At 40.2% G+C, this 16,281-nt stretch overlaps 1 protein-coding gene and 1 long non-coding RNA gene across 4 annotated transcripts; both read left to right on the top strand.

The window, feature by feature from the left end:
* Nucleotides 1-2,445: 2,445 nt before the first annotated feature.
* Nucleotides 2,446-3,868, top strand: LOC119262386. The gene is made up of 3 exons (XR_005129597.1): nucleotides 2,446-2,662; nucleotides 3,260-3,366; nucleotides 3,794-3,868. It is a non-coding gene; the product is annotated as an uncharacterized LOC119262386 (long non-coding RNA).
* Nucleotides 3,869-4,991: 1,123 nt separating this feature from the next.
* Nucleotides 4,992-10,064, top strand: LOC108415930 (E3 ubiquitin-protein ligase TRIM39-like). 3 transcript variants are annotated; one of them, XM_037533919.1, is made up of 8 exons: nucleotides 4,992-5,138; nucleotides 5,251-5,295; nucleotides 5,463-6,046; nucleotides 6,139-6,234; nucleotides 7,751-7,984; nucleotides 8,080-8,227; nucleotides 8,493-8,519; nucleotides 8,921-10,064. In XM_037533919.1, exons 3-8 carry the CDS (start codon nucleotides 5,465-5,467, stop codon nucleotides 9,466-9,468), a joined length of 1,635 nt encoding a protein of 544 aa, XP_037389816.1. In that variant the 5' UTR covers nucleotides 4,992-5,138; nucleotides 5,251-5,295; nucleotides 5,463-5,464; the 3' UTR covers nucleotides 9,469-10,064. The 3 variants fall into 3 exon arrangements, with proteins under 3 accessions (XP_037389816.1, XP_037389813.1, XP_037389814.1); XM_037533916.1 differs by lacking the exon at nucleotides 5,251-5,295; XM_037533917.1 differs by having other exon boundaries at nucleotides 4,992-5,295.
* The last annotated feature ends 6,217 nt before the right edge of the window (nucleotides 10,065-16,281 follow it).

Genomic DNA, 16,281 nt, shown 5'->3' with positions numbered 1-16,281 from the left:
TTTAAAGTGCATGAATCAAAATGAGAGAACTTGTAATTAAGTAAAGGAACTACGTTCTTAAAGAAAAGATTGTTATTTGAGGTTCTTCAGTAAAGAAAATGATTCTCTAAAAAACCTTGAACACTGAAAGAAACCTTTGCCTGATTAAATGGTTCTGTGCCTCATAAAAGGGTTCTTCAGATTGATGGAGAAAGTGCTGTAGATGGTTCTTTTTTGAAAAGGGTTCTATACAGCACCGAAAAGGGTTCTGCTATTGTTATAATGTAAAGCTTGTAACAATAAAAGAACCCTTTTTGGCTAAATGGCTTTAAATTGTGTGTTTCTCTCTCAGTGGATGTGACTCTGGATCCTGATTCAGCTCATCCTAAACTCGTCCTGTCTGATGACGGGAAACAGGTCACATGTGGAGACAAACAACAGAATCGCCCTAAAAACCCAGAGAGGTTTCATCGCTGTGTCTGTGTTCTGTCAAAGAAGGGGAGATTTTACTATGAGGCTCAGGTCAGAGGGAAGACTGAGTGGACATTAGGACTGACCACAGAGTCCAGTAACAGGAAGGGACAGATTACACTGAGTCCTGAGGATGGATACTGGACTGTGTGGCTGAGAAATGAGACTGAATATAAAGCTCTGGACTCTCCTCGTGTTCCCCTGTCCCTGAAACAGGCTCCCCAGAAGGTGGGGGTGTTTGTGGATTATGAGGAGGGTCTGGTCTCCTTCTATGATGTTGAGTCCAGGTCTCATACCCAGCTGGCACACGACCGACCTTCAACGTTGAAATGTGGTTGAAATAATGTCTGTTATTGCTTCAACGCTGAAACAATATTAAAACAACATTTAATGTTAAATGATTATGCAAACGTTGAACTATTAACGTTGAATCAACATAATATCTTCAACCTGCCTTTGTATTGCCATTTCAAGTTAAAAAAAACACATTGAAAAAAACGGCTGGATGCAAGGATGAAAAATGTACAAACAACTCTTTGGCAATGGATTTTGAAAGAGGTATTTATTTGTATTATTATTATTATTATTATTACTATTATTATTATTAATTCATTCATTCGTCCAAAACGTCGTCAAAAACAGGCAGGTACTAACCAGGGAGATAACATCAGGCAATGAAACCGCTCGGAAGGTTTTGAGGCAGAAACAAAACGTCGCAATGACAAATGAAGAAGTTTAAATAGAGCAGGAGTGAAATCAGGCATAGCGTCATGTGATCACTCGAGGGATTCTGGGAGTCGTCAGTGATGCCGGCGGAGGGCGTGAAATGTAAAGGTTTATGTTTGTCCCTTTTTATTTTTCTTCCTACATAATATTCGCGGTATTATAGCGCATCATATATTAATATCAAGGCGTTTTTCTGTTCCACCAGACCCGGCGGAGAGATAATCTCGCGAGACTTTATACAGTGACGCCCGGGCTGCTTGGCGCCGTTTTATAGCCGTTGGTGTGACGTCGCTGGGAGAGTTCGGCTGTTTCGCTCACTTGGCATCTTTTAAAGTTTAGCTAAGGTGAGCAGAGTCAGAGTTTAGTCAAAACCCGAGGAGCATAATATTATTAATAACACACAGAGTTATTAAACAGGCGACCCCAGTCACGCTAGCTGGTTAGCTATCCTGGCTAGGTGTTGTGAGGACGCCTGACTAGCTAGCATGAGCAAAAATGAGAAACGCGTGGATGAAAATTCGATATTTTTACAGGTTTAGATGTAGCGCTGACTTCAGTAACGTTGTGTTTTAGGTGTGGTTGCTAATGTAGTTTCTCATAGGAAGCCAAAGTGGACCACTAAACTGTTTTTTCATGTTTTTTTGTAGTCCATGTGTGTAGAATTACAGAGCATGTAATGGTGGTATTATAGCCGAGGCGCCGTGTTTTAAATCCGTGGCCCTGCGTGTGCAGAGAGGGGACAGATCATAGACATGTAGACATAGACGCCTCATTCCGGGCTGGAGCGCAGTGTCGCCCCATATCGGATGGGTCTCCTCACTGAAGGCTCCACCAGACCAACTCAGAGAGCAATAATGTTTACGGTTACTATAATCTGCGCAGTGTCGAAAGCAGATCGCGTGGGATTACCTTTCACAAGAAGACTGAACAATAATATCGGTTATTTTACCATTTATAATAGGCTGCACCACATCGCAGAATCAACTACCCTGGAGTATATATATATATATATATATATATATATGTGTGTGTGTGTGTGTGTGTGTGTGTGTGTGTGTGTACAGGAGTGCAGCTACATACTTTCTGAGGTGTATGCAAATATTTTATGGCCAATAGGCGGTGTCGGTCCATGAGGCGTCTATTTGTATATGTCTGTGGGATGGATGGCACTGAGGCTGGACAACAAGATGGTACATGAATTGAAAACGAGTGGTTATTTGCTGATTACATTTGTTCAGTTGACTGAAATGAGTTAAACTGGTAAGTGCTGCTGTTTTGTGTGTGAAGTTATTGTGCTTTTGCTTCATAGTTTGGGCGTGAAATATAAATGTATATGTATGTCCTTTTGAATTTTTCTTCGTGCATATATGTGCAGTATATCATCTATTAATATCAAGGCATTTTTTCTATTTCACCAGACCCGGCGGTGAGAATCTCGCCAGACTGTACAGAGTGAATGGAGCATGTCGGGAGAGTTAATTTTAAGGTAAGTCAGTTACCTGAGGGGCATAATTTTATTAATTACACATGTTAGCCCAGTAATGTTAGCTGGTTAGCTATCCTGGCCAGGTGTTGTGAAGATAATTTATTATTTACTGCACACATAACAGAGAGGAGCGTGCAGCTTAAAGCACCACAGAACAATTATATTTTTATCTTTCAAGTCACTTAAATTTTCATTTGTATCGTGAGGAATGTATTTATTTATTAAACAGATATTTTTAAACACTGAAGCTGTGAGTGCATTTATGTATGTATAGGTTCCGCACCATGGACAGCGCGCCAGGGGTATGAAGTTAGCCTCATAGCTGCCGGCTTCCTTTTAATCTTCCAGCCCTTCTTAAGTCATGTAAAAGGCACAGGTTGCACCCGGTGCCAGAATATGACTCCAGCGTGATATTAAAAGATGAGCAGAGAACTAAAGTCATTTTCTGGTTTGAGAAACTTTTGACGTGCAACTTATGATCTAAAAAAAGATCCTAATGGAATAACAATGTACAGTTTTTAAAAAAATGTTAGCACTGTACACAGGATGTACAGTATTTGACTATAAACTAACCTGCTGTTTGCTTTTCCTCTTTAGACACTGTTCTCAGCACACACACAATCACACAACAGGAGGCAATGGACACGATGGCTAAATATCTCAAGTATGCACCGGAGAGGTTGGGGTGGTGGTGGCCGCAAGAAGTAAGATTTATCTTTGACATTCTTTATACTCAGCCTGATGCAAGTTCTTCGATACCCTGTAATTGCTGGACATTTTGTTTGTAGTCCTGCTGTTCCATGTTCTCAGAGAAGAAATTTACAGAGAGAATAAAAATAATGAAATTGTTCTTTTTTCATTGTGGCATACAGTTGTTTTTTCCTCTCTCCCATGCAATTTTGAGCATCATGAACGTGACTTTTGTGGTTTTGTTCAAGGTTGAATGTATGACGTTGAAACAACGTTGGCATATCAACGTTGATTCACTTTTCAAAATCAACACCAAATCCAACGTTGATTCAACCATAACATTTGATGTTGATTCGACGTCGATTCAACGTTAAAATGCCAGCTGGGTATCTACTCTTTCACTGGTCAGTCTTTCACTGAGAAACTCTATCAATATTTCAGCCCCTCTGACAATGTTGGAGATAATAACTCAGCGCCGCTGATCATCACACCTGTTAAACATCAGAAATGAGGTGATTTTCTCTAATAAAACCTTTTTATGTCACAAAATCATTTCAAACTGTGCATAAAAACAAGTTTTTCATTAAATAAATAACTAAAGTAACATTATTTAAAAAAACAATGAAACTCAGCTTCACTAAACTTGGACAAGGGTGTTGTAAGTTGGCAATACATTGTTATAATAGTGTTTATTACACATATTTTAATAAAATTAAACATTGATGACATTAAAGTGCAGAATGTCAGAAGGAGTTTGATCACATTGGAATCATTAGATGTTAGTGTATGGCGCCCTCTGCTGGTGGATAAGGCTGCAATAACTCAGTGTTTAGTGGGGCTGTAAGCAAGAAGAGTCCAGTGGAAAAACTGTCCAGCAAAGAAAACAAACCAGTGATTCTCAACCAAATACAGCTTCACTTCTCACTCAAAGCCCAGATGCCACACTGATGATCTCCTATTTTGGATATAATATTTATTTTGGAGAAGAAACAGGTCATTGGAAAGGATGGATATGCTGGGAAAAGATGAAGATGATGGAGGGAAGAGAACTGTGAGCAACAGTATGGATGGATACAAGCAGAGGAAACAGGAATGCATGAAGACCCAAATGATCATCAGGAGTCAGAATCAGCATGACTGCACACAATAATAATAATAATAATAATAATAATGTATTTGTGTGAGGTGTTTGACGGGCTGAAATGTCCCTGATCTTTACAGAAACACCAGCCTGATTCATCTTGATGGTCTTTATGTGGAACATCTGTACAGCTGTGTTGTTATATATGACTAATGACAGTTTGTGATTATGAGTGAAGGAAAGTTTGTAGAGCAGGTTTAACTGAACTCAGCTCTGTGTTTAAATGATTAAACACTGATAGACGTTTCTTGTCTGTGTCTGTAAAGAAGTGAACTTTAATAGCCTTTAATGGGGTCATCAGTTATGCTTTTATTCCAGCTGACCAGCTGCACAACTTACTACACAACTGTTTGATGTGTTGAGCAAAAGCTGCATATTGAGATGCTGTAATTCAATTGGTGAATATCCGCCACCTACTGGCCAAAACCTGCAAGTACAACAAACCATCACCATGCATACATGGGAGTGGCTTCATGATGTCACTCAGGAGAAACGAAAGTAAGGGGAGCTTCATAAACAGAAGTCAGTTCTTCCAGCAGGACACAGGTTCCAGCTTGAAAGTTCTCCAGCCAGGAACTCAGTGAACCTCTACAGATAAACTCTGAAGAAGCAGAAAAGCAGACCAAAGGAGAGAAAGTGAAAGTGGTAATGAGTCTAAGTTTCTTACTGTCTGTTACTGAAAACACATCCAGCTGTTCAGATCATTTCTGTCCGTCACTGTCGGTCAGGGTTTGTCAGTTTGGTCCGTGTTTTACAGCAGAAGCTGTGATCGTTTGTTCAGCTACAGATTCATGATTGACAGGTAGGATGTGAAGCTCATCAGTCAGATGAATGTGACTGATTTAAGATGAGTACATTTCCTAAAACGTCCTTTATGTTTACATAGAGAAACATTAAAAAAACAGTTTATATGCATTTTTTCTTTGGACTCAAATCTCCCTCATGGTGTCTCTGTGTCTCCTCTGTCAGTCATGGCTTCCTCCAGTAGTCTCCTGTCTGAAGATGAGCTCCAGTGCTCCATCTGTCTGGATGTGTTCACTGATCCGGTCACCACTTCATGTGGACACAACTTCTGCAGGGTCTGTCTCAAAGAGTACTGGGACAGCAGTTCACGCTGCCAGTGTCCAGTCTGTAAAGAGGAATTCTCCAAAAGGCCTGAGCTGCGCGTGAACACCTTCATCTCTGGACTGGCTGCTCAGTTCAAGAAGTCAGTTCAGCTCAAATCCAGCAGAGCTCTAGAGAAACCTGACAAATCTCAGTTGCTCTGCGATGTCTGCTTTGAAAGGAAAAGTGCAGCTATGAAGTCCTGCCTGATCTGCATGGCCTCCTACTGCAAGACTCATCTGGATCCTCATGAGAGAATCGCTTCATTCAGGAAGCACAAACTGATAGACCCTGTGGAGAACCTGGAGAACTACATCTGCCAGAAACATGAGAGACCCCTGGAGTTGTTCTGTAGAGACGACCACACGTGTGTGTGTCAGTTCTGCACTGAAGGAGACCACAAGACTCACAGCACTGTTCCCATAGAGGAGGAGAGTGGAGAGAAGAAGGTGAGGAACATTTAGAGAAATGTTCCCTCTGTTCTGTTGTGTTTGGGTTTAAATGAATGAGTGGTTTTGTTATATTTTGTCCTTTTTTATAGACTCAGCTGGGAAAGACACAGGCTGAAGTTCAGCAGATGATCCAGGACCGACTGAAGAAGATTGAGGAAATCAAACAGTCTGTAGAGCTCAATAAAGTGAGTCTTACCTGAGTTTTAACAACGTCTTTCTCAGACTCAGACAGGTTTTTTTTTTTAGTCTGGTCGTAACACAGAAACAGTTTTGGTGAAAGTTGCCAGTGATGTATGAATATTGATGAGAACACAGTATCAGTGCTTGTTCTCTTAAACATGCTGCAAATGACAGTGTAAATCCATATAGTTCATATTGCTCCATGCTAGACTGGATTTTTTAAAAATGTTCTGAAGTGCTTTTACACAGATAAAACTGACAGTGTTTTGGTTCTCTTGACAAATTTAACAAATGGAATGTGTGACAATTTTTTGTGGAGTGCCTCAGGGCTTTATTCTGGTGCCACTTTTATTTTCCTTTTACATGCTTCTATTCAACTATATTATGAGTGAATATGGAGTCAACTCCATGGCTTTGTTGATGATATTTCTATTGCACCTGTTGATCAGCTGGTTACTGGTTAGCTAGTATAATAAGTTGAATGAATGACTTTGTAATATGTCAAAATGTTTAACTGTCTACTTCAAAACAGTGGAATTCCCTCCCACAAGACATTCGTCAAGTATCCATTGTTACACAAGTCCTAACAGTAGATAAAGAGAGCCAAATTAAACACACACTATATAAGACATGTATTTGTCATGGTTACATGGGGAGCAGGAGCCATTCCCAGCAGTCATTAGGAAGAAGGCAGGCAAAATCTTTGACAGGTCACCAGTCCATTGCACTGAATACAGACAGACACATTCAAACACACACACAGGGGCAATTCAGAATGTCCAATTAGATCTTTTTGGTTTAAATAAGAAGCATAAAGTATGGAGAACGGAAAAAAACTTGTGTAAAAGCACGGAATTCCAGCAAAAACCTTATCCCATCTGTGAAACATGGTGGTGGTAGTATCATGGTTTAGGCCTGTTTTGCTGCATCTGGGCCAGGACAGCTTACCATCATTGAAAGAACAATGAACTCTGAATTATAGTAGCAAATTATAAAATAGGAAGCTGATGTGCAGAACTAATCAACAGTTACCTGAAACGTTTAGTTGCTGTTATTGCTACACAAGAGGGTCCAACCAGATACAGAACGCAAAGGTTCACATACCTTTTTCACTCACAGACACATAATATTGGATAATAAATAAATGACCAAGTCTAATATTTTTGTCTCATTTGCTTAGTTTGGTTCTCTTTGTCTGTTTTTAGGAGCGTGAAAATTAAGGTTTAGGTCAAATTTAGGCAGAAATATAGAAAATTCTAAAGGTTTCACAAACTTTCAAGCACCACTGAAGCTTAAAAGTTTTTAAATTTGCACTACCATTTAATATTTTTTCACTGTCATGTTTTATTTAGGTACTTGTGGATTAAAATTCCTGGTTTTAATTTTATTACTTGTATAAAAGTTTTGCTTCCTTTATTATTCTCTGTTGTTCCTTTATGATAAAATGTATATTCTTTCTCTGTAAAACTTTTTGAGCACTTCTTTATTAATAGTGTTATTACTATTATTGTCTCCTGTTAGAAAAGCACAGAGAAGGAGAAAGCAGACAGTGTGGAGGTCTTCAGAGCTCTGCTGCGCTGCATTGAGAGAAGCCAGGCGGAGCTGCTTGAGGTGATGGAGGAGAAGCAGAAAGCAGCAGACATGCAGGCTGAAGAGTTCATTAAAGAGCTGGAGCAGGAGGTCAGTGACCTAAAGAGGAGAGACACTGAGCTGGAGCAGCTCTCCCACACTGAGGACCACCTCCACCTCCTACAGGTCAGAGTTCCTCTGTTTCTCCATAGTAATGCAGTCCATCACAGGACAGCGCTGCCCATGCTGAGGGGTTTCTCCTCTCTCCTGCTGGACTGTAGGTTTACCCGTCCCTCTGCAGCCCTCCACCCACCAAGAACTGGACTGAGGTCAGGATTAACTCTCATCTGAAGGTGGAGCCTCTGAGGAGAGCTCTGACTCAGCTTCAGGAAGAGCTCAGTAAGGAGATGGAGAAGATTCATGAGAGTGGTGAGTATTTTACTGATCAGTAAATCATTTTGATGTTCAATGAAAAAGAGAGTTTAGGATGTCATTAAGGTCCTGATCTGAAAAGGAATGTTTAGTAAATGAAGTCTTTAGACACTGAATTATAATGTTTTATCTATTAATACACCCATCCATATATATTACTACACTTTGTTACTTGGTCATCATATTGAAATGCTGGTATTTAATTAAGTAAGGTTTGAATCATAACGCTAAACGTTATTGTCGATTGTTCTCTTCCAAACAGAACTGAACAGAATTGAACAGTATGCAGGTGAGTGCTCACTGATCACATGATACAGTCCAGTACAAACAGTTCTAGTAAAATTAATATAGAATGATTGTGTTTTGTTGATTTTCTAAGTGAAAATAAGTGAACACGTCTTCTACAGAGAACAGATTGATATGGCATTTTCTGCTAATATTAGTGTACATTTTCTATTTTTTTTTGAGCTTAATATTTCGGGAAAAAAAATAAAAGACAAAATGTGCCGTGTTTTATTTTTTTCAGTGTGTTGAGTTGCACAGTTCTGTAATTGTGTATTAAAATGTGCAGAAGTGTGTTCCCTATAGAGAATATGTTAACTTATTTACAGCCAAACTTTTGCACATGACTGTGTATAAGAGTAAACATGTAGGATTCTGTTGCCTTAAATGTTGTTATTTCTCTCTCAGTGGACGTGACTCTGGATCCTGATTCAGCTCATCCCTTCCTCATCCTGTCTGATGATAGAAAACAAGTGAGAGTTGGAGACAAACGACAGAATCTCCCTAATAAACCAGAGAGGTTTGATCGTTGTCCCTGTGTGCTGGGAAAGGAGGGGTTCTCCTCAGGGAGGTTTTACTATGAGGTTCAGGTTAGAGAGAAGACTAAGTGGGATTTAGGAGTGGTCACAGAGTCCTGTTACAGGAAGGGACAGATTTTACTGAGACCTGAAAATGGATACTGGGCTGTGTGGCTGAGAAATCAGACTGAATATACAGCAGCAGAGTCTCTCCCTGTCTCCCTCTCCTTGAAACAGGCTCCCCAGAAGGTGGGGGTGTTTGTGGATTATGAGGAGGGTCTGGTCTCCTTCTATGATGTTGAGTCCAGGTCTCATATCTACTCTTTCACTGGTCAGTCTTTTACTGAGAAACTCTATCCGTTATTCTGTCCTTGCCTCAACGAAAGAGGTAAAAACTCAGCACCGCTGATCATCACACCTGTTGAACATCATAAATGAGGTTCTTTTTCTTCATTAAAACCTTTTTATTTGAGAAAAACTTGCACTCTGACATTTGAAGTATCATATACCAAAGCCTGAGTAAAGACGAAGTAAAGGAAATTCTTTTCCAGCAAACATTTCAGAAATGTACCCTAAATGGCAAAAACTCACTAAAATTGCTGAAATATTTTTTTTACATTTAATTAAATGTCTTGAACTGATTTTCACACGGTCTTGATCTTCAAAGAACAAGGAAATCATTTTCTTGTCAAAACCTACTTTGTAACAGATTAAAGCATCAAGATCAATAAATCATCAGATATGACTAATTAAGTTTGAAAATGTTGAATTATTTACTGCTCACAGTTACATCACGAAGCTCTGAGTTAAAAACAGTCATCCTGAGAAGTTCTGCTGATTCTGTTAGACTAGAACTTTCTCTGGAGTCTCCTCCATGTTTCCAGTCTTCAGCTGTGCAGTTCTACTTAAAGGTTCTGAGACTGGGAGATGATGGTGTTTCCTCCAGCTGTTGGACACAGTGTCTAGTTTTGGACTGTGGATAAAAACCTGTACACACATTTTTTGAATATTAAAACCCATATCTTGAACTCTGAGTTTCAGCCTGGTTCTGTGGTTCCTTTAGTGGGTTTGAAGTTCCTTTGGGTTTCTTTTAGCGGTTCTTTGGTTCTTTGAACAGTTCTGTGGTTTGGAACGGGAAATCAAATACACTAATGCACTTCTTATCAGTGCAGTGAAGCTGCTGAGAGTCGGACAGATAAACATGAGGACGTTTACAGTGTTTAGAAAAGTGTTTCACTCAGTTCTGCAGCTTTAATCGTGTCTGTGTGAAGTTACAGGTGTTCAGATGTGGTTTGTGCTTTGACTTCTCTGACTCCTCAGCTCAGAGCTAAAACCCATGACATCACTACCTCACACTGTACCCCAGCTGCCCAATTCCCAAAACCCCAATTATATGGGTTTTCTATTCAGTGCAGACCTTCCCCTTATTGTGTTAAAAATCAACATAACCTGGGAAATGTGTCTGGAATCTTTGTACAAACAAGTAAATGAGTGTAAAGATGTTTTTTTTTAAATGTAATTGTTGGTAACACTTTACAATACTGGTCAACAAATAAGCAAACATGAATATTTAACTAATGCCTTAATCAAAATGAATTAGTGGATAGACAAATTCTTAACAAGTCAGGATATAATGAAGCATACATGTTAGTAAAGGACTAAGTCATATATACACAGCCATTATTAGAGGTAATTGTGAAGCATCATTAAGGGTCTGATCTCCTTCTGTGATGCTTAGGCCTGTTCTTGTATCTAATCTTTCACTGGTCAGTCTTTCACTGGTAACCCTATCCATACATCAGTCCCTCTGACAATAATAGAGATTAAAGCTCAGCACCACTGATCATCTGCCCTGTTATGCATTAGAAATTAGTTTATTTGACCTATAAACTCATTTTATTATGACAGAAAAATGTGTGCTGTGGTACTGAGAATAGCTAAAGTAGGACTTGGCCTTTTTATCACAGATCTCCTTTTAATGAAATGAAAAAGGAATTTAGGGTCTTATAAAAAAATCATTTTAATGATTTTTTTTTGTATATCTTCACTGTTCAACGTAAAACAGAATAGTCTCCAAAATAGCAGCTTTACAGCAGAGGGCAAAAACACACAATTTAATGTAAAATATGTTTAGTTCTGAGTGATTTGGAGCTTTTTGATTGGTCCGTTCATCATGAAATTTTCGCACAACATAAAGGACAGCTGGTGTATTGAAATGATGTAGAAAACTGAAAATCGACAAAAATGGACATGCATGGTTTTCTTTGGACAGCGACAATATGCTGAATGTAAATATTCGTTTGGAGCTGTAAACAAGAAACGTCTCTATTCAGATAAACAGTAACACAGAATTCAGTGCAAAACTCTCATAAAAACAGTACAGCAAAGAAAACTAACGGATTGATTCCTAAACCTCACTTCACACTCAAAGAGCTTTTTATATTAGTTTGTAATACGCCTGTAAAATGTAAAAAAATGTTTATGTAATTATGTGGTAAAATTGTTTCAAATAAACAAAGAAATTCTCTGATCGATCTCTATCATCTCATTAAAGCATTGTCGCTTAAAGCACACATGAAAATATCATAAGTGTTTTAATAGTAAGTTCTACAACAATTTATACAAGAAAAAAACGTAGAGATGATTCACTTATTGCAGATACGTCATGAGGCACTGACTAAAACACAGGCATCCTGAATTATTCTGGAATTTAAAACCCATACGAGATATTCAGCCATGAAAACCAGCTTGGTTCTGAGGTTCATTTAGTGGTTTTGTGGTTCCTTTAGGTTTTTCTGTGGTTCCTTTAATCGTTCTGGTTCCCATCCCTGGTTCTGGAATACCCCCTGCTCATTTTAGAGCTCTAAAACACCCTTTCTTACTCAGGAAGGACTGCTTAACATGTTGGAGCAGAGGGAACACTATAATGTGAAGGTCAGGGGGTTCTCTAGGACCATGGCTGAGAACCACTTCTTTAGTAGTTCTGTGGTTTGAACAGGCAGTAATGTATATTATCTCTAGGTGACGTCATTAGGAAACATAATATAAATTTCCATTGCTGTGCTGGCGACACCCAGTTATACATTTATATTCCTTCAGATGATCAAGACTCTGTAGACAGACTGACCAGCTGGGTGTCAGATATTTCTCAGTGGATGTCGCAAAACTTTCTCTAATTATATTACGAAAATACGGAAATACACTGTGTGCACAATTATTAGGCAAGTGAGCATTTTGACCATATTATCATTTTTAGGCCTATTTTCTAACTCCAAGCTGGATAAACTTGAATGCTTAATGGATTTAAGCATAGCAGGTGATGTGTATCTGTGTAATGAGGGAGGGTGTGGCCTAAGGAGGTCAACACCCTATATCAAGGTGTGCATAATTATTAGGCAGCTTTTTTCTTTAGGCAAAATGGGCCAAAAAAGAGATTGAACTGACTCTGAAAAGTTAAAAATGACCAAAAGTCTCTCAGAGGGATGCAGCACTCTTGAAATTGCTAAGATATTGGGGCGTGATCACAGAGCCATCAAACGTTTTGTTGGAAATAGTCAACAGGGTCGCAAGAAACGTGCTGAGAAAAAAAGACGCAAAATAACTGCCAAGGATTTGAGAAGAATCAAGCGTGAAGCTACCAGGAACCCATTACCTTCCAGTTCTGTCATATTCCAGAACTGCAACCTAGCTGGAGTATCAAGAAGTACAAGATGTTCAGCGCTCAGAGAGGCTGAAACCCGACCACCACTGAACAAGACATAAGCTGAAGTGACTAGACTGGTCCAAGAAGAATCTGAAGACAGATTTTTCAAAGGTTTTATGGACTGATGAAATGAGAGTGACTCTTGACGGACCAGATGGATGGGCCCGTGGCTGGATCAGTAACGGGACAGAGCTCCACTTCGACTCAGACGCCAGCAAGGTGGAGGTGGGGTACTGGTATGGGCTGGTATTATTAAAGATGAGCTGGTTGGACCTTTTCGGGTTGAATATGGGCTCAAAATCAACTCCCAAGCCTACTGCCAGTTTTTAGAAGACACTTTCTTTAAGCAGTGGTCCAGGAAGAATCTGCATCTTTCAAAAAGACAATGATTTTTATGCAGGACATGCTCCATCACATGCATCCAAGTACTCCTCTGCATGGCTCGCCAGTAAAGGCATTAAAGATGAAAAACTTATGACGTGGCCCCCTTCCTCACCTGACCTGAACCCAACTGAGAACTTGTGGGCAATTCTTAAACGAGAGATTTACAGTGAAGGAAAACAGGACACCTCTCTGAACAGGGTCTGGGAGGCTGTGGTTGCTGCTGCACCAAAAGTTGATCATCAACAGATCAAGAAATTGACCGACTCCATGAATGGAAGGCTTATCACTGTTATTGAAGAGAAGGGTGGCTATACTGGTCACTAATTTTTTTTTATTTCTCAGAAATGTTCATTGGAAAGCTTGGAGTTGTTTGTTTATAATTCTCACTTAAACAGATGAAAATAAAAAGTGAGATGGGAAAATGTTTTTCATTTAGCTGCGTAATAATTCTGCACCATTATAGTTGCCCAATAAATGTGCACATATAGATATTCTCCTAAGAAAGCCAAAACTTCACTTTATTTTTCTTAAACATTCATGTTTGAGGTTTATTAACATTTTGGATTAACCGAGAGCACTGTAGCTGGTCATTAATAAAAATAATCCTCAAAAGTAAGACTTGCCTAATAATTGTGCACACAGTGTACTGATTGTTGGTGCAGAAACTCTTCTTGTTGTTAAGGAAAGCCTTAATGTCCTTTGTTACCCACGGCTTGTTGTTTGGGTAACATTATTATTCCTGGTTGGGACAGTGGAGTCCACACAGAAGTTAATGTAGTCCGTGATGCACTCTGTGAGCCCATCGATGTCCGCTCCATGAGGCTCACAGAGTGCCTGCCAATCAGTAGCCCCAAAGCAATCCTGCAGTGCCTCGTAAGTTTCCACTGTGGTCACAGGCTAACTCTGCACCAGCTGCACACATCAGGGACCGAGGTTCACCAAGTTGTGGACTGACCTACCCAGAGGGGGGAGGGTGGTGCAGCTGTACTGGACAGCAGGTCAAGTATTCTTTCCTCTCTGATGGGACAGTCCACATACTGAGTGAAGTTTGGTAGTGCCTTGGCTGTAGCGACATGGTTAAAGTCCCCCCATATGGTGATAAAGGCACTCGGGTGTTGAGTTTAGAGACACGCTATAGTTGAATCAATGACATCACACACCAGCGTCAGGTTGGGAGAGGGAGGGGACATAAACAGCCATGATAATAACATGTGAGAACTTCCTCTCTAAATAATATGACCTGAGTCCAACAGCCAACAGCTCAATGTCCAGGCAACAGGCTTGTTCCTTGATGGTAATGTGACCAGGGTTACACCAGCGGTTATAAACTAGCACCACAAGCCCTCCTCCTTTACACTTATTGCTCTCTGTGCAGCCCCGGTCGGCCAGAATAGTCTGAAAGCCATCAGTGGAAACGTTGTCATCTGGAATGTCCTGGTGTAGCCATGTCTCTGAAAAGCACATTAAACTACACTCCTGGTACGTCCTCTGACTCCTGGCTAATGATGTTAGCTTGTCCATTTTATTAGCCAGCGATCTCACGTTGCCCATGATAAGAATAACACAGTGCTGCCAGGATGCACTAGCAGGAATTTAAGCAAACTTCAACAAGTTCAAAATGCCGCAGCTAGGGTCCTCACTAAAACTAGAAAATTTGATCAAATCAGACCAGTTCTATCATCACTTCATTGGCTGCCTGTTAAACTCTGTATTGATTATAAAATTCTTTTATTGACGTATAAAGCCCTACATGGGCTCGCATCTGAGTACCTGCAAGACCTTATTTCCTATTACAAGCCATCATGACTACTCAGATCACAGAGTGCTGGCTTATTAATAGTTCCTAGAATTCATAAAGCTGCAGCTGGGGGAAGAGCTTTTTCTTATAAAGCCCCTCAACTCTGGAATGATTTTCCAGAAACTGTTCGGGACTCAGACACAGTCTCAATCTTTAAGACTAGGCTGAAAACTCTCTTGTTCAGTTTAGCTTTTGGTAGTTAATTGTTCCACCTTAGATAAAGGCAGCAGATCCAGGGGTCCATGGACACAGGGAATTATAGTAAACTGAGACGCTGGTGCTGTCGTCCCGCTGCTCGCACGCGCTCACTCAGGTTTGTGGACGGTGGAGCGGAGGGATGCCAAACTGTTTCAGAGTGCTCTCACGTCTGTGTCTCCTTCTGGTTCTCGCTTTTAGTTAGGCTGTCATAGTCAGATCTGCCAGAGTCATTAGCCACACTCTGGAAATGTTCACATTCCCTGTTTTATACACACCCAAACAGAACAAAACTAATTCCATCTCCCTGCCTTTTTCCAAGTAAATGACCACCCACCTGTCTGGCCAGACACTGATGGTTGAGCTCTCCTGCTACGCACTTCAGACCATCTGCCCATGCCTCAGCTACTGCCACCTGCCTTGGACTAGCTGCCCACCCTACATTGAAGTTTCTCTTGGACTCCTAGCTATTACTACTAATAATACTACTGCTCTTAATATTAGTCATATAATCATTTGTAGGTAGTTTGACCAGAGGAGGACCCAAATGATCATCAGCATGACTGCACTCAATAATAATAATAATAATAATAATAATGTATTTGTGTGAGGTGTTTGACAGGCTGAAATGTCAGTGATCTTTACAGAAACACCAGCCTGATTCATCTTGATGGTCTTTATGTGGAACATCTGTACAGCTGTGCTTAGTTATACATGACTAATGACAGTTTGTGATTATGAGTGAAGGAAAGTTTGTAGAGCAGGTTTAACTGAACTCAGCTCTGTGTTTAAATGATTAAACACTGATAGACGTTTCTTGTCTGTGTCTGTAAAGAAGTGAACAGCTGAATCGAGGAGCTGCTGCTTTTAGCTCAGTAATGTTCGAATAGATTCTGTTTAATGTTGTTTTTCTCTGAATGGGAGCTAAAAGAAAAGCTCCCAGTGTTTGTACAGAGCTGCGTACCTTTATTCCTACACATCAGAGCCCCCACAGGACTGAACAGAGCTGTTAGAGCTGAGCAGATGGTGGATGAAGCAGTCTGGAATGATCCAGTTCAGCATGTGGAGCTGAGCAGAGCTGTAAAGGCTCATTAACACATCCTGACTGAGTGAGAACTGTAGACACCTTGTAGACAAGGTGGGGATAGTGTGCCTTCTGTGCTGTAGACTG

The sequence above is a fragment of the Pygocentrus nattereri genome, chromosome 2 (assembly GCF_015220715.1).
Source record: "Pygocentrus nattereri isolate fPygNat1 chromosome 2, fPygNat1.pri, whole genome shotgun sequence".
NCBI classification, from domain to species: Eukaryota; Metazoa; Chordata; class Actinopteri; order Characiformes; family Serrasalmidae; genus Pygocentrus; species Pygocentrus nattereri.
This window is presented reverse-complemented; position numbering and strand designations above follow the sequence as displayed.

Bases quoted from the DNA above. Each gene is read 5' to 3' on its own strand.
- LOC108415930 (XM_037533916.1), top strand. From the start codon at position 5,465: ATGGCTTCCTCCAGTAGTCTCCTGTCTGAAGATGAGCTCCAGTGCTCC. The intron at 8,228-8,492 runs GTGAGTATTTTA...TCTTCCAAACAG, and splicing joins GGAGAAGATTCATGAGAGTG to AACTGAACAGAATTGAACAG. The intron at 8,520-8,920 runs GTGAGTGCTCAC...TTTCTCTCTCAG, and splicing joins CAGAATTGAACAGTATGCAG to TGGACGTGACTCTGGATCCT.